Consider the following 22,963-nt stretch of genomic DNA (forward strand, 5'->3'; position numbering starts at 1 on the left):
CTCCACTGGCGATCACCGGAAGTGTCCTTATATACTACCCTATTGCAGTACACGCTACACTCAGTCCCGGGATTATGCACGTTTTCGGGACCGAGAAAAATTCGCGAAATGGCAGAATGGGCGAAATGTATGCATTGAGAAAATTTGCATACCTGCAGGCGATTTCTTTTGAAGTAAAAGTAGTCAGAGCAAAAACATTGAACTGTTTAAAATAAATTCATCAACAAACAGTACTTTTTGGACAGAGTTTTGCAATAAATTCTTAAAATATTTAAAATTGTTACCTTAATAAAAGAAATTAAAGTTTTATTCTGAAATATGAGCATAGTGATTTCAAATTTCCCACGTTACGAAATAGTATACATTAAGGCGTTTTCTAAAATGATTTCACAAATTGACTCTCAATGGTAGGCAAACTCGCATAATGGTATGTGCATAATCCCATCACGTGCATAATCCCGATGTGCATAATGCCGGGACTGAGTGTATCTCCTCCAGAACTTGTTTAAAAAGTTCTTTCTAGCCTGAACAAACTAATATGATATTTATTTTGCTCATTAAACAGCAATAACCAGAAAAGCTCAAGAAAAAATCTGCAATTGTCCTTTCCGTAATATTTCCTCCAAGGAAATTCCCAATTATTTCTTTAAAGTTGAAAAATTTTATTCTTACTCCTTTTAATTACTTAGAAATGCAAATGAGAGCTTCACTTTGATTTTTTTGTAAAATGGAGTGACAAAACTAATTAATGACTCCCATTTCTCTTCCGAATAGAGTTTTCAAGTGATAATTATGGGAAGTTAGAGCATTAATGACAGTTTTAATTGTATTAACTGCATAAAAAAAATTCCTCGGGAAATTTTGAATATAAATCAAAATAGTAAGAGAAGTGATCAAAAGTCTTAGTTTTATTAGTTACATTTTTCACAGCATCTTCTTCCCGAAATTGTCTCAAATTACTGTAACTCATTGAGATTACAGACTCTCCCATGTCAATGAAAATCTGGTGAAGAGAACAGAGCACAATCAGTGCGTCTGAACAAATTTTTTTTTTTTCGAACCCTTTGAGATGATCATTGTTTATCGTTTAAAGTCAATCGAGAGCACAAGACATGATGTAAAATGGTTTGTATCTATTTGAGTAGTAGAAGTATCTTGTAAACTCCCCCTTTGTTTGCATCCAATTGTAGCATATTTGTGGGAGAAAACTAAATGTATCAATTTCAACTGTTTCAAATAATGATTGACAGCTTTTAAGAGGGCGGAATGCATTGATATTAATTCTGTGGCATTTCAGGAAGTTACCATCTTTCTTAGGGTGGAAATACAACTTTTTTTTCTCTCTGTTCCTGAAATGAATGTCCAATTCATAATTGAGATGTGTGTGGTTTTTTTTTTGTGAGTTTGAAAAAGAAATGACCAGAATATTGTGATAATTTATGTAAATAAATCGTCTCATTTTGAGATGCAACGCATCATGAGGAAGTGATGCAAAACAGAAACCATCTCTCTTTATCCTTTGAGTTGAAGAAATGAAAAGCAGTTGCATTTGGAATATTTAGTTTTTTGATGACACATTGCATAAATAATCTTTCTTCACAGTGATTCTTTTTGGATGGGAAAGTTTATGAAAAAAAGAAAAAAAAAGAATTTCTAGAGGGCAAATTTATTGTAATAAATCAATGGTAAATTGTCCCAAAAAAAAAGCCCCACAGACCAAAGAGAAAGAGATGTTTTCTGTGGATTTTATAATGTATAAATTGGTGAGGAGGCAATTGCTTTTTAACGTCCAATTGGACTTTTGATAAACGTGCTCATCTCTCATTTAGTAATGGTTGCGGCTCGTTTAAAAAAATCGTCATTCTCTGGTTAGTCGCGCGTTAATTCCGGAAGGCGAGGGCGGAAAGCAAAGTGATGTTTATTGTGATGCCCGAGAGTATATATGCGAGAGCCAAGAGAGGGTCCCCAGAAAACGCATAACGGCCCCAAATTAAATTCATTCCATTTTCTCATATAATGTTCTCTTCTTGGTATTATAGCTTATAATATTTAAAATTAAAGCAATATTGAAGATGATGCTCTGATTTGTCGAAATTGTTGCTGCAGTTTATATGCGACTGAGAGATATCAACGACCATGACTCCAGGGACTTTAATCTCACTCAAATACCCGTAGCAATTTAATCTTTTGCAATATTTCTCAATAAACCTCAATGTTGCATGGGTAACTTTGGCTGTGGGAGTATCATTTTTAGTATATGACCAGAAAAACTCCTAAGCCAGAGACATTAAAGAGTATTTTGCTCTTAAGCCACAAACTAACTCCATCAGAAAATGCCCTCTTGAGACCTAAATGCCAGTGAGTGACAGGAACAAATCTCACACTAATTACTTTCAACACAGTCGGCATCCATGGAGGATTCTGATGGCACAAGAATCCTGCAGAGATGCCACTTGAGAAGGGCGCAAGTGAAGATTTGTGTTTAACTCTTCTTCACATGGCTCTATGAGACCATCACACCGTTTACATTATCGTGTGCTGATTGATTCACTCCCCTGAGAAACATTCAAGTGGCACACAATCTTTAGCTATATTCAGTGGCATTTCTCCCACAGAGAATTTCTACCTGATGAAGAAACTTCAACTAAGAATGTTTAAATTGAGCAACAAGATGTTGTTCTGCTGTCTCAGTCGTCCAATGGATTTCTTTTTATCCATGATTAAATTCAAAACATGTCTGGTTTATATTGCTAGTACGTTGAAGTGCAAGAGGAGCTAAACATTTAGCACATGCATGCATTAAACTAATTTGTTGTAAAAGAAAAACAAAAAAATAAAAATAAGGCTAATTAAAAATATAGTAATTTTTAATAGGTCTTTAAAATCAATAAATTTATGGAGTACTACAGAGTAATGCCCTAGACACACTCACGATTTAAGCCGAAAGAAGACTTAATGTACAGTAGAGTCTCGCTATAGGCCATCGCTCTATAGTCCACAATATATCGACCGTTGATTTCAAAACACTGATTTTAAGTTAGGTTATGTTTTTTAGTATGCGACATGCATAATTATTTTAATATTTTTGGCAAACTTTATTAAGTAGTTGTGATAATTGTGATCCACAATGAAGAGAGCAAGGACAAGTACCACAATCGCAAAGAAAGTGGAAGCCGTCGAGCAATTTCAATACTAAAAATCGTTGATAATTTTAAAAAATTACATGGACTATAGTGCGACCCAAGTGTCAAATTTGAAACCATATATGGACTATAGCGAGACTCTACTGTAATTACACTCAGTTCCGGGATTATGCACGAGAAAATTTGCATACCCGCAGGGGCATTCTGTTGAGTAAATCGGCCGCAGAACGAATTTCGCGCGGAGTAAAAGTAGTCAAAATAAAAAGATTTAACTGTTCAATGGAAATGCATTAACAAACAGTACTTTTTGGCCAGAATTCTTCAATAAACGGTTAGAATATTTAAAAAATTTACTTTAATAAAAGAAATTAAAGTTTTATTCTACAAAAACAGCACAGTGTTTTCAAATTTCCCGCGTCACAAAACAGTATGCATTCAGGCGTATTTCAAAAATGTTTCATAAATTGACTCCCAAAAGTAGACAAACTTGCATAATTGTATGTGAATAATTCCGTCAGGTGCATAATCCCGAAGTGCATAATGCCAGAGGATTGAGTGTATAAGCAAAATATTGATTTCACTAAATTGTCCCACCAGTTTCCCATTAACTAAGCCGTTTCTCAGCTCAAGCCGAGAGACAGATTAGTCAGAAACTGATGGAAATGTAATTTGATAATTTATTTTGGTTATAATTACGTTAAGCTATCTCTCGGGTTAAATTGTGAGTCTAGGGCATAATAAAAAAATTAAGAATTACCCAAAATTTTAACAGTTACTATTTAAATGAAAACGATTTACAGTAGAACCCCGCTATAGGCCATCGCTCTATAGTCCACAATTTATCGACCGTTGATTTCAAAAGACTGAATTTAAGTTAGGTTATGTTTTTTAATACGCGACATGCAATGTTTTCATAATTATTTTAATATTTTTGGCAAACTATTGAGTAGTTGTGATAATTGTGAGCCATAATGAAGAGAGCGAGGACAAATACCACAATCGCAAAGAAAGTGGAAGCCGTCGAAAAATTTCAATACTAAAAGACGTTGATAATTTTAAAAAATGACATGGACTATAGTGCGACCCAAGTGTCAAATCTGGAACCAAATATGGACTATAGCGAGGCTCTACTGTACAAACGGCGCACTTGAGCAGTTAACCCAATTAAGTTAAGTTTAAGGGCAGTTAAGTGCAGTTAAGTTTAAGGGCGATTACGTCACCGATTAATCCAAAAATGACATTTTTCCTAAAGTCATTTAAAGTTAAGTTTTACACTCTAAAAAGCCATCAAAATTATTTTTTCTGATCAACAAATTTTTAACTCTCATTCTTAAAGAGTTAAGAATTTAATTTGTTTAAAAATAAATACAAAAAATTAATCAGTATTCATTTTAGATTTTTAGAAATTTAAGAGCAGTAAAATTTTCATGCAAGTTTTGACGAAGGGTGATTAAAAACCATTTTAGATGTTAATGGAAGCGGCACACTTTTAGATCAGGATAATTTCAATAAATCAAAATTCGTATCCCTTTCTTTTTTAAATATTTTGCATATGTCTATCTCACTCTTTCGCACGCTGCTTATTTAACATTTCCCCAAATTCAATTTATTTCAATCCAATCTTTAGTGCGAAAGAATGGGATAAACATATTCGAAAAGTTTGAGAAGGAAAGGGATGTGAATTTTGATCTTTTGTGGCATCTTCCTGTTCTGCTAAAGTATGTCGGAGGCATGATAATAAATTAGTTCCATTTTTTATGATGATTTATGTTTTATGGCCCTGCTGGTACACCTTTTAGATCAGGAAAATTTTATGTAATCGAATTTCGCATCCCTTTCTTTTTCAAATATTTTGTGTATGTCTATCCAATTTTTTCAATCAAAATTGGATTGAACTAAATTGAATTTATTATGATGTTTAAAAGAAGAAGAAGAGTGCGAAAGAATGAGGTAGCATATGCAGAGAAAAAAGGGATCTGAATTTTGATTTATCAAATTTTCAAATCCAGAGAAATGAGGGATCTAAATTTCGATTTATCAAATTTTCCTAATAAAAAAATGTACCGGAACCATAAGGAATTAAAATATTACAAATTAAACAAAATCATATTTTACTGCAATATTTATTAAATAGAAATTTATACTTCGTATTAGTGAACAACAAATCCAGAATACCATTATAAATGAGTAGTGTAAGCTTTTAATCCTTTTAATAAATTAAAATATTCTTTTAGTGTATGGATATCAGAGTATTTTGACCAAAGGGTTCACATTAGCTTCAAAAATTTAATCTTAATTTGTTAGTAAATGAAATACGAAATCTTTATTCATATATTAATTAGACAACTAAACACCTGTTAACTTATTTAACTTTTCAATGCAATACCTCCATTATTCTGCCATCGTATTCACGAAAAAAAAGTAATTGTACATTTGTGGTTTCTTCCTCAACTTCAAAGAATACAACAAGAACCAAAAGGCGTCGTTTCGGGAAATAGTCTCAAAATCAACGGCTCTTCTCACTCAAGCATAACCAACGGCTTGTTCTTTCACCTGATGATACCATTAAGAATCCTCGGCTTCTCGTCATGTGCACCATACATAGAATTATGCAATCGTGTCTCTCAGGTGTTGTACGAAGCGTATCGCAACACGAAAAGTAAATCAAGTTCCGAAGCGTGCCCTCAGTGCTTCATTATTGTTCTCAGTGCAGCACAAATTAATTACAATTTCTTGTGGCAAAACTCTTATGGATGCTCACGGCACGAGCCTCCGAACGTGATTAAAGAAAGAGTAATCTTGCGTTTAGCTTATTTGTTAGACTCTGGCAAAATGGATGTTTCCTCCTCCTCTTGGCGATAAAAATGAGAAAGTTAACCGTGATGGAATACAATGCGGGCTGCTGTCTAGTCCAGCATCCTTCGAGTTTATTTTTTTTTTGGGCTCAACCGTTTTCATTTTCAGTCAAACAAAACACTTGGCTGATAATCTAATTAATGCCTAACTCATTTTTTATGTCATCAACATTAAAATTGCCTTTTGGTTCTGTAATTCATGTTAAATTCCCAATTGACTCTAAAAAAATGTTCATCTGTTTCTTTCAGTGCACTTTGGGCTGTCAACTTTGGGAACAAGCGTTGGAGTCTTCGTGCCAGACTGTTTGTGTAAGTAAATCTCTTTTAAAGTATAAGAATATTAAAATAAATTGTTTATGAACTTTTTTAGGAAATATTTTGAGATTCCTAATTTATACTTAGACATCTTTCTAACAATATTTATCTCAAAACTTTGTTTAATATGCAATGAAAATATAGAGCATCCCAGATTAAATTGCGTATAAGAGAGAGTAGGGTTGTTTCACACATGCATTTATTTAGAAAATTTTTATTTATAAATAAATTATTATCTCTAAAAAATTAAATATTGTTTTACTCTCTTTTAATATAAGTTTAAGTGAATTATTAGGGATTTATTATCCCAACACCCCAGGAAGATTTAAATTCAAATCGGAATGTCATTAGAAGGGAATAATGGTGCAATTCTAATAAAAAATTAACAGCTGATACAGCTTTTAGCTTGGCAATCTTGCTCTCTCTTTTTGACTGACCTAGCCCCAATGAAAGATAAAACATATTGTAAAACCGAAACATACAACCAGAGAAAGGACATTTCCATCGTTTAGTCCTGGAGGTTGGAATCAACGCTAAGGCGGCGGTGGACGGATAGGAAGTGGGAAAGGTCAAGAATGAGATGAAATAAATTCAAATTCAAAATTCAATTAACATATTTTCAACTGCTTCTGCATTATTGACTTTTCTTTGTGTTGGTTCCTGTCCCGATTGTTTTCCTCGGTCCTTGGCGTGTTCTCTATCAAAAGGTCAAGATAAGAACCAACACAAAGAAAAGTCGATTATGTACAGAAAGACTTAAGAACAGTAAAATGCTAAAAAAAAACATGTTCATATTTCATTGGAATAGCACCATAATTTCTAAATTTCCTCTTCCTGACACTGCAATATTTTATGACATTATTAGCTACCGTACATCAAAAATAAGACTGTCTCATGTACCCCTACCATTATTTATTAAATTAAATAGGGGAAACTGGGGCACCACTAAACACGGGGTACCACCAAACACTGCGATTTTTTAATCGGATATTCTACTTCAGAGGATAAGACCTATAGGAATTTATAGGCACTATAGGGATACTTGTCCACTGAAGGAATAGTCGAGATAGTCCAAGTAGTTTAGAAATAAAAATTAGTGTTTGGTAGTAACCCGTGTTTGGCTGTGCCCCAGTTTCCCCTATACAAAAAAAAACGTGAAATACTTAATTATTTAGAACACGCAAGTACTAAACTAACTTGTATTAGATATTTCAAGCTCTTGAGCAGCCTTAGAAATATTTGATAATTAGAACATGGGGCAAAATGTGACAAACCAAAAATATCAATATTTGAAATCTTTTTAAATAACAGAAACCTAGATTTTTAATTTCTATTATGGATAGCTTTTAGAAACTTTATTAAACGCCCAAAATTTTAACAAAATTGAGCAAGGAATGTGGAAAAAATATATTGGACATTAATTTCAAAATATTTTTATTGACTGACATAGGGGGAAGTGGAACACATTTAAATTGGGGTACCTTTGAAAAACGGCTTTTCATTCTATTTTCAAATAAAACTGAGCCTTAGCATACATCACAATTTGTTTGTTGAGCAAAATTATATCATGGTAAGGTCCTGTACTATTTAGGAAAAAAGTCCAATTTCAAAAGTGCCCCAATTCAAAGGTGTCCCACTTTCCTCTAGTATCAATTTTGTTTTTTACTGCCTTTTCAAAATTTTGCATCAATCGATGTTTCGAGAACAATAATTTGGAATAATTTAAGAGTTTACTCTGCTTGCCACAATATGTCCCACGTTTCTAAATCTCTGGAGATGGTGATTAATACACTCTTAGAAAAATTTAGTCCCAACTACCTCATATACAATTATGGAAACTACAAAATATAATAAACATAGACCCATCCATATATTTAGGTAGGGTAACTAAATAAAAATTAGAAGGTATCACACCTAAATGACCAATATTAGTTACAGTATCTTTTTCATTTAGTTGTCATAACTAAATTAGATTAGTACGGGTACTATAATATATTAGTTCCAATAACTAAATAAATGTGGTTGATACCCATCTTATTGGTTGTAATAACTATGTCATATTAGTTGTAGTTACTATATAGCTCGGAAAAGCTTCAACACATAAGTAAAAACCACTCTTTGCTATTAAAAAAGTTGTCAGAACTTTATGAAAATATAAGTCCATTTATTTGCAGTAGTTGTGAGAACTAAATGGAATTAGTGGCCAATATTAGTTGGGATATCGATTTCATTTAATTAACACAAGCAAATATAATTGTATGAAACCATTAAAAAATAATTGCTGCAACTTATCCACGTAAATATTGCCTTATGTTCTTACTACTAATAAATTTATTATGAGTAAAATATTTTAAGATTATAAGAAATTTTAAATAGATTTGATAATAATCACCCGATCAACTAATTTTCATTAGTAATGATGTCTAAACTTTTCTAATGGCCTCTACACACTAGAGAAATTTATGTCCATATTGAAGCAAATTCTCTACACTTGTGTAGGAAAAACTCTCCAATATGGACATAAATTTCTCTAGTGTGTAGAGGCCATAAGAGTGTACTAGTTATCTTAATGATGTTAATTTTTTTTCACTTTGAATTAATAAGTTTATTCTTCTTTAAGTAGTCACGTTATCCCTTTGTGTACTAAGAACACTAATAATTTTCTTTTAATTCTTTAATCGCTCTCAAAGGGTTAACGATTACAAATATTTCTACAAACCTTACCCTTCAAAATACAGTCTATTATAGCCTCATTATTCAATAAAAGAATTATATTCAATATAACCGTTTCCAGACGGTTTCACAGTCAATATTATAATTTTTCGGTACAAAAATATTTTTGTATGTTCTCTAATACATCTTGAGTTTTTATGAATGTATAAAAAAATCCAAGAATATTTCTAAAAATATACTAGACCATTCAATATTTCACTGTATCGTATCTTTAATTAATTTTACGACCTGCAGAGTAAAATGTTGAGTACTTCTCAATCCCAATTAATTGAAGTGAATCTTTCAACCATGACTGGATCGTAATAAAAAAAAAGAAGAAGAAGCACTAAAATTGCGTGATTTCTGTTTATTCTCGCTCTACAATTTCGACCATCAGAATAAGACTGACCAGGAGTTACTAGAGCCGAAAGAACTGTACTGCGTCGTGGGATGCAATGATGCTCTCAATAGATACTTCAAATGGGTGAAAGCGGAAGTGGGAGTACCACCAGCTCCTGCTCTCGTAGCAGATTCCCTGACAGCCACATCCCTGTCGCTGGAATGGGAAATCCCTGAGAAATTTGCCCAACTGACACGTGGGAAGCTGCACTCACCACAGAGCTATCTGGTTCAATGGCGATATGAGGAGGTTGTGGGGGATTGGAAATTCTGCAGAAATCAGAGTATGGGAGATAACTCTACAGTTCGTGTGGATAATTTGCTGCCCTACACGAAATACAGGGTGAGTGGTGCTATTTTTGCCAAATTGACTGCACTAAAAAGTTATCAGACCCTCGTATTGTGGCTAAAAGTCGGTAAAGTGATACAAGTTGGACATAGTGTTACAAGTTGGACAATTCGCCGGTACAAGTTGGACAGGATTTTTTTCTTGATAAATACAGTAGTAATTTTTTTTAAGCACAAGGAACCAAATTATAAAACTAAAGCATTAAAAATATACAAATAAAAATGAAGTACTAAATTTATCAAGAAAAAAAAGCCCTGTCCAACTTGTACCATGGTCCAACTTGTACCACTTTACCCTACTTGTTGAAATGTAATGAATCAATTGTTGTTTTAGGACATCCTATTTTTTACATATCGTCGGTTGCCTCAGCAACTGTGCTAACTGCATTTGCTTTGTGTCAGCATTCGTTGTAAGAAACGCATCGCTGCGCGGCGTTTGCAATGAATGCAGACATAAAGCAGATGCAGTTAGCACAGTTGCTGAGGCAACCGACGATATTCTGATCAAAAATTTATGCAAAGGACATTGGGCAAAACGGTCCAACTTTTCGCCACGAATGAGACCTATACCATCGAATAGGTGTTGGCAAAGGTAACAACTTTTGTTCCGGGACCAATCCCAAAAATATGTAGGAAAAGCTCTAGAGCATAAAACATATGTATAAGAATTGTAATGATTTTCTTTTTTCAAAACTCCTGTTATACAATAACAGTTAATCGTATATTGGTCGTTTCTAAGAATAATTTGTAAAGAAAGACTTAAAGAAAATTTTCCTGGAACAAACCATATCTTTATCTCTTCATATTCCCTACAATTTTCCAGATCTTCCTTATAAATCTTTTACGATCCTTCAAACTCATAAAAAAAGGATTGTGTATAGGAAAATGTCTCTTATGCAGTAATATTCTTCTTGAAAAAGGAATTAAAACCTCTAAATATCGCAGGTTCCTAACATATACCGTTATTTAAATACTTTGAGTAATAAATTCAGAGAAAAAAAATGTTTTAATTAATTATACTGAGAACCTTTTGTTAAAATTCTTTAGTAACGGTACCCTTACGACCCTATGAACTTTAGCAAACCTAGCTCCTTTTTTAACCCATTCCTTACCATGGTATTATACATCATACGCAAATTGAGTGAATTTTGATGATATATTTCTGGGCAATTTTTATCCGAATTGCTGTCGGGAATGGATTTTTAGTAACGTTAGTTATTCAATTACTTGAGAAAAATAGTTCGACAGAAATGAAAATACATTTTGTTATTATTTTCTTGCTTCGCGGAAGGTCATGCAAAATTTTTGCTCAAAATGGCGGACGGAAAATACGACATCCCGTCGAATTTGTTAAAATTGGCCTCTTTCATCTTTCCTGATTTGAATTCTAGTTACCAATTGGTGTTCTTGGATAGTTACTCTATCTAAAGCAATAGAGTTTGTAATGAATTAATGCACAGGATTTAAATTCAGTGACCGTTAAGACGCGTGTTTGATAGGGGCTCCCCGCGCCCCCATATGAGATAAATTATTTTCTTTTTAGAAAATTCATCTACTAATCTGTAGGAAACTAATCCCAAAATATGAACATTCTATCTCAAGTATTTCTGGTACCTTGACCGAATGAGTTAAGGAGAATATTTCTCTAAAAACAAGAAAAGGATGCAATCGAGGAAATACGTTTAACGGAATTAAAAAATATTCGAGGATATTTGAGGAAAATCTGGATACAAGAGAGATAGGGATACGGGTTCTTTTGGGAAAATGTTCCTTGAGTTCAGTTCTCTTTCAGAAAACGTTATTTGCCGCCAACAACTTACGATATGCCGTTATTTAAAAAAAAGAGATGGCAAAGCGTCCCAGCTTTGCGGAATGTTCGAACTCACGTGATAGAGCTCACCGTGAATTAACTTTTTGCATAATCTTTTGGAATCACTGATCTACTAGAGATCAAATTGATTCATAAATCACAAAAGCATTTGAAAATCAAATAATCGGTACTTAACCGATTCATTACCGATGAAGACCGATGCAGCCGGGTTCTAATTTGCAATACTTTTCTAAAAAATCCAAATTTACCCAAAAAGAAAAATGAGCCTTCCAAAGTATTTGACCTTTGGCCTTCAATAATTCAAAATGGCGAATTTTCCGGTCATATATGACCGGTACCTAAACATACCTATAGGTACGTAACATACCTAAACATACCTATAGGTATGTTTAGCCGAAATATTCGCCTGGACCAGCTCTAAAACATATCCAAAAATCGTTGAAAAAGCTTGGGCCAATTTTGAGAAAAATTGAAAAAAAAACACTATTTTTAGGGAATATCAATTATTAGGGATGTAAAATTATTCAAAAATCGGTACTTAACCGGTTCATTACTGTTGAAGACCGATACAGCCGGGTTCGAAATTGCAATACCTTTCCAAAAAATCCAAATTTAACCAAATCGGTTGAAAAATGAGCCTTCCAAAGTGGTTGAAATTTGACCTTCAATAATTCAAAATGACGAATTTTCCGGCTATAGGTATGTTTGGGTGAAATGTTCGCCAGGACCAGCTCTAAAACATAACCAAAAATCATTGAAAAAGCTTGGGCAATTTTTTTACAAAATTGTAAAAACCTCATTTTTGACCTATTTTTGAGGGATAGGGAACATATGAAATTGGAGGGGGGAATAATAAAGAGGTTGGGTACGAGATAATGTCATTTGAGGAGGGGTCATCGAAGACCGGAAGTTGATATCTCTTACCGTTTATGCTCCAGAACAGTGAGAAGTTGAAAAAAAAGTCGATTAAGGTAAAGTACCCTTTATTCGACCGGTTCCTCTATTCGACCGGTAGATTTATTTATTCAATTTAATTATATTTGCTATAATATTTTGTATATGATCTAACATTAATAGGTCAATTATTCTTTAAATAATACGAATCAGTGACAAATTCATAGAAATTGATGAAATTCACCATCAAATATTCAAAAATTGACCCACCGGTCGAATAGAGGAACCCGGTCGAGTAAGGGTACTTTACCTTATATAACTGCTCTCTCTTTGAGTTCGAGCAGTAAAAAAGCAAGTTTAAGTCATACACCAACACCTACAAAATGGGCCTAGTCCCATCTCTGGCGAAGGGTTGGACCAGCTCCCATACATTTCTGCCCATTGTCCTTTAAGCTTATTGAAAGGGTATTCATTATGATAAGTTTTCATTGTAGGATTTATTGGTTTTATGACGATGAAAAATTCAATAAAAGTGAACGAGATATTTTTTCAGAATTTTCTTGATTGAAAAATAAATTTGTTTAAATAAAATTAAGATTGTCCATAATGCTTTCACAAGTGCGCGATATAAGAAAACTCATATCAAGGCTCGAGCTCGAGCGCCAAAACAAAAGTGCAAATTTTGTGTATGTTTTGCGTATATCAGCAATATATAGAGAATATTTTTATAATATTATAGATAAGGGTTCTATCTTGAGCGTCTGTTCGTGGAAATTCAATATTGTTTAGTGATAATTTTCTTCTGCCTTTGCAGTTTCGTGTAGCTCTTCTCCTGTCCAAGCAACACGATGAGTTCCTGACGTCTGAGCAGAGTGTGATAATTAGTACGTTGCCCATGGGTGTTCCCCTGTCGGAGCCAGCAATTGTAAGAGCAGTGGCTGTTGATCACACAAGGATATCTGTGACATGGGAACCCGGCCCATTCCCCAATGGGCCGGTTCTCTCATATGTGCTGCAGATCAGGGATTTGTCATTGAACATCTCCGCGCTAAAGGTGTCACATTCATTAAGATTTGAAAATGAGATTGTAAAAACTTGTTCTTCAGTAGCTGTGAAATCTCTTTTGCACCAAGAATCTTTCAAGTAGAAAATTTCTTTTTACTGTGATATTGAAAGGGGTTTATCATTAAAAAATAAACCTCTTATTTTCTGCTTTTAGTATCTTTTCTCTATATGATTTTTCTTAAAAATTCTATCTCTCAGCATTGATTAAAGTTGACGATGAGAACATCAAGTCTTGGCACTTCTCTATTGGTGGTTCAATGCAATTCTCTCACCACGTTTTATAATGCAATCGCCTCATCCCACACGTCGATCGCTATCTCTAGTCGATCGCTCGATCACTTGCACCGGTCCTCATCAGAAAATGTTGTGTATTGTTTGTCGTAGATCGCTGTTTCTCACACTCATTAATTCTTGATGTCATATTATTTCAGACAATTTTTTTTTCTTATTTAAGTGTTTCCTCTCGCACTAACTTGCATACAGCCTTTATGATCACCTTGAACCATCAATAGAGATCACAAGCTTCGCTCAAAAGCAAAACCTTTCAAATTGATCTTTTTTCTCTCTATTTTGCACCGACAAACACACGTGATCTGCAAAGCACTCCTTCTTTGTCGTCTTTCACTAATTTACTGGATTATCGAGTTAAATTTATTCACTAACGGAATGATGCACGATGAATGGTAAAAATTATCTTAAAAATATAACGCAAATGGAAGCTGTTTTGCAGAAGATCATTAGGAGGGCGCGTTTGAAGCTCATCAAGCTTACCAAAAATCACCATCAATTAACATATTTCCGGTTTTTCTTGTGAGAATTGTCAAATGTGTAAAAAAAAAAACTCAGCCGAAAATTGAATAAAACACTTCATTAGAATTGGAATTAATTAACAATTTATACTTCGATGGTGAGGGTCAGTGTTTCTCTTTCCGTTTTTCCCATTGACCAGTCTCTTGCAAGAGAAATTCTGTATATAATCTCACTTGTCAATTGAAAACAGCTTCCAGAAAAAACTTATATCCGTTGCAAATTAATTATCCTAATAAATTGCTGTGTCTCTGCATTAACTAAATTACTTTTTTTCTCTTTGGCTTTAATCATCATTTTGACGCGCTCATTCTTCGCTGATGCTCATTATGGTTTAAATTGTTAAAATTACAGGATATATCTGCCACGGAAAAGACACATTTTTACATGTTTGAAAAGCTAACACCCTCCAACAATTACTCAGTCTCCGTGACAATGAGAAATGCTGAAGGAGAAGGACCAGCAGCTTCTACAATTGTAGCAACACCACCTGAACCAGAAGGTAAAATATTGCTTCTTTTTTTCAATTTGTGATAGAGGTTATTATAAAAGTGAGGTTATTTTAGATTTAACCTCAAAATACTTACCTTTATTTTAGGTAACCTCTAAAAATTTTCGCTTATAGGGTCAGATAGGGTAATTTGGAATCATGTGTAATTTGGAACTTTAAGATTTCCTAACAGTTTTAGATGACAAAACGAAAATCTAACGAAGAAGTACTCTTGCATGTAAAGTCTTGTACTTGTTCGTGGTTTTCTTTTTCTCTTTAACCACCTGAAACAATGAGAAAATCTCAAAATTCTAAAATAGACATGATTCCAAATTACCCCATCTTACCTTACTGTATTGCAAGTAAAATACGCATTTTTATCAGTAAAATATTTTTTAAATAAATTTAGTAAAATATTATATCAGTAAATAAAGTAAAATTGATCAGAAATTACTTTAAGCCATAATTGAGGTATTAGGATCATTAATAACTTTCAAATATTCTCAAATTTTGCATTTAAAACATATTTTCTTAGGTCATTTTATACAAAATCCACTGTCTCATCTGTTAAAACCATTGCTTCTACAACTTAAGATTTAGTACTTATATGCAAAATTTTAGTAGCATGTTAAGTCGGGAAGAAAAATATTGTCTAAAAAAAATTACAAATATTTTGTAAAATATTTGAAATTTCAATTTTAAATATATTAATTCAAATTCAAAACAAAACATTCCAATTTACAATGCAACTCGAATTTTTGAGGTTACATTAAATATAACCTTAAATTCAAAGTGATATCTTTACCAAACAGACTAGACAAGAGAATTATGCGCAATAATTTGAAGTTCTTAGATATTTTAGAAGACACAATTCTATTAGAAGAAAAAGTTGAGGTTAAAATTTAATGCGTTTAAAAGAGAAAGTGTTCGAGATTTTCAGAAAAATATACAAGTAGCTTTATTTTTTAAATGGCCAAATTAAGCGCAACAAAGATTCTTAAAAATTTGTTAAATATATTGTTTTATTCAAGAGCATCATTGTCGAATTTCTGAAACTTGAAGATTATATTTAGGTATATATCTTGTTGAATATTTTAGGTTAAGTTTAAAAAATTTATCATCGCTATACAGTAAATCGATTCTTTTCATCTAAAAGAAAACATTTAGTGATATCCAAACTTTACCGCTAGTAAAATAAACTTGAAGCACCTGAAAATCTCTCCTCCAGATATTCCTTTAAGGTTAGGATAGTTAACATTACCTTAACCTCAAATCTCAAAATAACCTCTTTACGAAATTAGACAATAAAGCGGTCTTCAGACTAGAGATTTAGCTCAATTCCCGACGGTCACAAAATCCTAAATAGTAACCAATTTTATTGCTTTTTTAGAATTCAATAGGGTATTATATTTAATAATTCAGTTATAAGTCAATTTTTTCCAAACGATCTTGATTGTTGAAAAATTAAAGCAATTAAGCCAAATGGCTAAGTCTCAAGTCTGAAGCCCGTATAAGGATCTAAATTAAAACTTTTACTTATAGTAGTAAACTTTTCTTTAATTTAGTGACGTACAATGAGCCAAATCCAACCTTCATTTTGGGCACGGAGTATTCTGTCCTGTACCAAGGATCAGACTTCCTTACAGAGCCCTCAAAGGAGTTCTACACAACAAACAATCTGATACAAGGAATAGCAATACACATTGCTAAGCAACTCCTTTTCGTCTCAGAGGACTCGGGATTTGTCTACAAAGCCCAATTAGAAGTCATAGGTCCTAAAACTACGGTCTTGTCCCCCTATTCTGGATTCAACTTTCTCCCTCAGCTACTCTCAATTGATTGGCTGAATGATCATCTGTACATTCTGGGGGAGGTGAGATATCCTCATAGCCATCGAATTTGGCAGATATCCCGTTGCGATCTGGATGGCAATGGCTTAACTGTAGCCACAGCTGGTTTGGTCAGAAAACCTGACCATATCGAAGTGGATCCGTTCAATGGATATCTCTTTTGGGTGATTACAGGAAATACCATGGATAGTGGTTTATTTCGTCTTGATCTTGGAGACATATCAAATGGGGTGAAACACAAAGTGAAGCCCCTACATATGATTCAAGGGCAAAACCTGGCACCATTTGCAGTAGATCATACGGGATTTAGAATTTTAGTACCGCTACAAGACAATAATACTGTAATCTCGGTTTCTTTGGACGGGAAAGATCAGGAAGACATCCGAAAAAACACAATCCAACCCAGATTCAATGTCGTTAAATCTTTGGCAATGGCTAATGGACTGTTTTATTGGACTAATGGGGAACATATAATCACTGAAGATTTTCATCCGTATCAGAAAAACTACTTCCACAATGCTTATCCAGGTCTTTCAAATCGAACTTACATCTCCCTCTGTATTAATCTCAATTCTGCCCAGCCAATTCCCATCCCCGTGAATCCACCTAGCAATATCCAGGCTCTATTGAGTGCTCGAAAAGCTAAAGTTTCTTGGCGTGTACCTCATTTATTGGGTAACCAGGGGAAAGGTACTTGGCAAAACTGGAAGTACGAACTGGAGATCATGAATGAAACGTCTAAAATCACATACCGGGACATCAAAAGTTCTCACTTGAATGTCGATGACTTACGACCAAATACCATGTACACATTCAGGGCAGCAGCTTATACATCTACAGGCAAGGGTCCTTGGAGTACGGAGTTTCGCGCCAAAACTCTGAACTCCCTTCACAACCGCTACCTAATTTGGTCATCAGACAATGGTTTGCTGCAGAGCGACGTTATTGGAGAGCACATCGATACCTTGATTTCAAAAACCGAACTAGGGGAACACTACGTATCGGACATTGCATGGATTGAAGATATGTTGTTCTTCGTTAGTAACTCTAGTCTGAACTTCTTCAACAGAACCAGCCGATCTACAACTAAACTCGGAGACTTTGATACTGTCGAAAGCATCGCTGTGGATTGGATAGGAAAGAGACTGTACTGGTCTAACCCATCCCAGCAACTAATAACGAGGAGCCACCTAAATGGAGAACAACAAGAAACATTACCAATACTAGCTTTAGCGAAGGAACTACGCATAGACTCCCTGAGAGGATATATTTACTTCTCAACAGGTCATGCGGTTGAATCGTGTCGGCTAAATGGTAAAAATCGTAAAACCTATTACAGTGTGGAACTTTACTCAGGACTTCAAGTTATGGGCCTTACGTTGGACATGGACAACCAACTAGTTTATTGGATTGTGAGGAGGTATGACAGTTCAAGCCTGTACAGTGCCCCAATGTCAGGAAGTAGAATTCAAAATGTCAGTGTGGTTGAGACCAAATTAGGAGAAGCATCTTTACAAGGTCCCTTAACACACTTTAGTGACAGACTCCTATGGCTTCAGGACAACCGAACAGTGATTGTTGGGGATATGATGGGGAAGAATTTGGCACAGATCAACAATACAAAACTCAATGGGATCCGTGCAATTTCTGTAATTGATCCTACTCATCACATTTACCCGGCGAACTTATCATTCATCAATGTAATACCAAATCAAGTCAACAACAAGACTATCAAAATTCGTGGGGTTTGGACATCGTTCGATATCATTTGGGAACCTGTAAATAACGTCAACTACGGTCAGGTCTTTTACGAAATTCGTATTCATGCTTCAAAGCACAAAGATATAGTCAGAGAGGTAACGGAACCTATATGGCATCATCAATCAAACTCTTTACAACCCTATACTCCTCTGGATATTACTGTTAGAGCTTTCACATTCTGGGGATCAGCCTTGCCAACTAGAAGTCATATCCATTCTCCAGCCGCCAAACCGACAACGCCTACTAATCCTAGGATCTTCATTACACACTACGACGATCCTCTAAGGGGTGGCCTCAATCTCACAGCGACCTTCAGGTGGAGTCCACCACTACAACCCAATGGACCTATATTGGGTTATCGGATAAAATGCTGGTACGAGGAGGATTTCAAAGAAAACCAAAAATGCGACAATGTAGAAGTCCCTTCATCTACTGAGGAAATGGTCCTCACCAATCTTGTGCGGAATGTTACCTATTTCTTCCAAGTTCTAGCTTTCACAGAAGCAGATAGTGGAGAATATACCAAACCTCTAGGTATTGAGACGATCAAGGAAAAGTCCATTCCAAGGGTATTGGTTTCCACGAAAGATCAAATTGTTAGTGTCGACTTGGATCTCAAGCGCATTGATCCTATTCTGAGTACTGGAAATGCAGTAAAATTCATGACCTACATTGCAAGAGAGAAAAAAATTTTCTGGATTAACGAGGTGAACGAAATAATGTCCTATAATGGCACGACGCAACTAAAGTTGCTAACAATAAATTCAGAAGCGCTATCCTTAGCGGTTGACTGGGTGGAAAGGATTCTCTATTGGTCACATATGGAGGGTAATTCATCGGTTTTAGCCACTCTGGATTTGACTAAGTACGAAGCCTACAAGGGTGGTGTTGTTGAACTGGTGCGACGCGAAGGGATTATCCGAAATATTCTAGTCTCCCCTATGGATCGTATGATATTCTGGACCGAACATAAATATGATGACCAAAATAGCGATGCATTCCAAGTGATTTCCTACAACATCTACACCGGTACTATCATGAACTTGGAACTTTTCCCCTCAGAAGGATGTCCTAATATGTCACTCATCTCAATCTTCCGTCCATTTGCACTTGAAACTAAAGCAGAAAGGGAAACTCACATGATCTGGACTGACAAAGAACTCAATTTTTATTCAAGTGGACTAACTACGCAACACTGTAAATCCTTAGGATTTCACTACAATGATTCCTCACTGACTTTTGTCAAAGACTCTTCGAGAATATATTGGATTACTCACAATAGTATGATCCATGCGAAGAATGATCACAGCACAAAATTCTACAACTTCTCAGTTCCTAAAGCCCAATCTCTCCTAGCTCTATACCATCAAGGCTACCCTAATAAAAAATGCATTATTCCAAATTTAAGGGAATCATCAAAATACGAAGCTAGCCTTTTATCAGCGACAGCAAATACAATTAAACTGAAGCTTCCAATACCAACACCAGCATCTGGATGTAACTTTCCCATACCAGCCATCAAGTATGTTATACTCTATAGACCAATTGATTACCACCATAACGATGGAGGCAAGTGCAATGCTACAACGTGCAAAGCGGTATATTCGTTTGAAAATATCAAGACTATTCATGGACTGAAACCCTTTACAAAGTACAAATTTCAAATTGGCGTTAACAACTACTATGCTGATAAGTTGCAGATTCGCATAAATCTAGGACCTAGTAAAATTTTCTCAACAGCAGCTGGAGCACCTTCGGAACCTACTGATATCGAAGTCGAAGTGATAAGTCCGAATGAAGTTAATGTAACATGGCACCAACCTCTAGAATTCAACAGTAACGAAATATGGTATGAAGTTCATTGGGAAACGGAAAATCCTAGCAATGGCATACGTAACAGACAACAGCAACTTGTCTACACCACCTATCATTCGCTAAATCGACTTATCCCCCAGCAATCCTATAGGATTTGGGTGAGGGCCTACTCTACAAATGACACATTTTCTGAGAGTGATGTTGTGGGAGTAGAAACATTCCAGGAACCAGATAATATTACCCTTCTACTGATTACTTCGACTTCATTGACTATCACCTGGCAGCCACATGGAAATGTTTCTCGTTTCCAACTAGGATACATGGTGCTGAACAATCCCTCAATTTCACCAGTTGTAGTTTACGATTCTGCCCAACCTAACGAATTTTCACCTTACAACGGTACATTCACCGTAGACAACTTAGAACCTAAGACAACTTATAGGTTCTACGTTTTGCTCTACTACCCAAAAAGAGATTCACCGTATTCTTGGCCACCTGATGGTCGTTCGGAGTTTGAAACTCTAGGGGATAAACCTACAGCTCCAGGCAAACCTCTTGTGAAACACTTAAGTGGAGATGTGTACAAAGTGTCCTGGGAACCTCCTAAGGACAACGGAGCTCCTATTGAAGAATACAGTCTCGAGGCACTACAAACAAAGCCCTTATCTAATCGAGTTCGACGATCTCCTACACTTGAAGTTAACAGCGAAGATGTGGAAAAAATCTCCTTGCATAGAATAATTAACAACAATATGACCTTATCTGAAAGCAATTCCGATTGGTCAGTAGATCCTCCTGTTGACGATCAATGGAAAATCTACTACAACGGTACAGAATTGTATTGGATACCACAGGAACTAACTCCAATCCATGCGTATTCGTTCAGGGTCAGGGCTCGCAATGCTTACGGTTGGGGTCCTTACAGCTCTACTAGCGAACCAATTAGCGAACCCTACGTAGACGCACCTAACAAAAGCAGCATGATAATCATCATAGTAATATCTATGAGCTTTGTATTGCTAATCGCCTTTGTAGTATGCATCATAACGGTATTTGTAAGAAGGGACACAGATAAGAAATTTTTTCCTGATGCTGCACCACGAATGCCAGACGTTGAGTTAGCAAATTTGAGAGAATTACCACATGGAGCTAGTTTCCATATCAATGTTTTGTACACAACGGGACCTCTATCAGATTCTGATGTGGCTTCATTGCCCCAAATACGAAGGGATCAGGTAAGGTTTTTAGTTGTCTAGGTTTAGGATTTGCCAATTCTTATGTCTTACGTACAAATTCTAGATTACAATGACCAAGTTTCTGGGAAGAGGAGCTTTTGGAGAAGTTTATGAAGGTTGCGTAAAGTATCCTGAATATCCAGAAACTCGTGTTGCAATCAAGACTTTGAGAAAAGGTGCAACAGAACAGGAGAAAGCAGAATTTTTGCAAGAAGCCCACCTCATGAGCAACTTCAAACACGAACACATTCTACGTCTTATTGGTGTATGTCTTGACCTAGATCCGTTGTATATTATCATGGAATTGATGCAAGGAGGAGATCTTCTCAGTTTTCTGCGTCAGAGTCGGACGTCAGTTGTAAGTTTTTTGAAGAATCAAAATGTAACGAAGACTTTGAGGATTGAAATATTATTTTTTAGGACACTCCTTCATCACTGACCCTACTGGATCTCGTCTCGATGTGTGTTGATGTAGCTTCAGGATGTCGCTATCTTGAAGAGATGCATTTCGTCCACAGAGATTTAGCCTGTAGAAACTGCTTAGTCTCCTCAGTTGATCCAGAGGGAAGAGTTGTTAAGATTGGAGATTTCGGTTTGGCTAGAGACATTTACAAGAACGACTACTACCGAAAGGAAGGCGAAGGACTTCTGCCCGTTCGCTGGATGTCACCTGAAAGCTTAGTAGACGGCGTCTTTACATCCCAGTCGGACATTTGGGCTTTCGGTGTTCTATGCTGGGAAATTATGACGCTAGGTCAACAACCCTATCCTGCACGAAATAATCAAGAAGTTCTCCAGTATGTTCGAGATGGAGGACGTCTTACGAGACCAACAGATTGCCCTGAAGATCTGTAAGTTAACTACGACAAACCCCTCTCGACTATTGTGTATTTCAATGTAATTTTTCTGTAAAGGTACCAATTGATGCTCAAATGCTGGAGTTACTGTCCAGAGGATAGACCAACATTCAGATACTGCCTAGAAGTGGTAGAGGCACTAAAGGACAACACAAATGACTCCATTCAGATCACGATGCAGCATATGTATCGAAATGGTGAGAAATTTTACTGCCAATTCCCAAGTTATCGAACGTTCTATTGTACCCCTCCAGAGTCCCTATTATTTGGTGATTTTGAGGATTTGCATGACAAAAAATTATACAATGAAAATTTGGCTAAATCATCTTAACCCCCGCTTGTCTCCCTCTTTCCCTCAGGTGGCATTTTTAACAGATCATATTTACTCGCCGACGAAAACCATAATCACAATTCAGGTAAATTTTCCCCTGTCATTCTAACAAAACTATTCCTTAACACTGGATTCGGGTATTCTTTTACGAATGCTGCGGTATCGATTTTAAGGAGGGGGAGGGGTCCTTTGAAAACCTAAAGTTGATATCTCGAACAGATGCAAAAGAATACCTCCCATTTTCACCACTAACTC

The 22,963-nt window shown here is 35.4% G+C and overlaps 1 protein-coding gene across 1 annotated transcript in view; it reads left to right on the top strand.

Moving 5' to 3' along the window:
* LOC129805573 (proto-oncogene tyrosine-protein kinase ROS) overlaps window positions 1-22,963 on the top strand; it is a 49,827-nt gene that overhangs the window by 22,559 nt on the left and 4,305 nt on the right. The window contains exons 3-11 of the mRNA XM_055853573.1: window positions 6,248-6,307; window positions 9,423-9,767; window positions 13,312-13,551; window positions 14,724-14,871; window positions 16,425-21,520; window positions 21,585-21,878; window positions 21,941-22,371; window positions 22,435-22,574; window positions 22,737-22,793. Coding sequence (XP_055709548.1) covers window positions 6,248-6,307; window positions 9,423-9,767; window positions 13,312-13,551; window positions 14,724-14,871; window positions 16,425-21,520; window positions 21,585-21,878; window positions 21,941-22,371; window positions 22,435-22,574; window positions 22,737-22,793 — 6,811 coding nt within the window. The remainder of the gene's footprint in view (window positions 1-6,247; window positions 6,308-9,422; window positions 9,768-13,311; window positions 13,552-14,723; window positions 14,872-16,424; window positions 21,521-21,584; window positions 21,879-21,940; window positions 22,372-22,434; window positions 22,575-22,736; window positions 22,794-22,963) is intronic.

The sequence above is a fragment of the Phlebotomus papatasi genome, chromosome 3 (assembly GCF_024763615.1).
Source record: "Phlebotomus papatasi isolate M1 chromosome 3, Ppap_2.1, whole genome shotgun sequence".
In the NCBI taxonomy this organism is placed as follows: Eukaryota; Metazoa; Arthropoda; class Insecta; order Diptera; family Psychodidae; genus Phlebotomus; species Phlebotomus papatasi.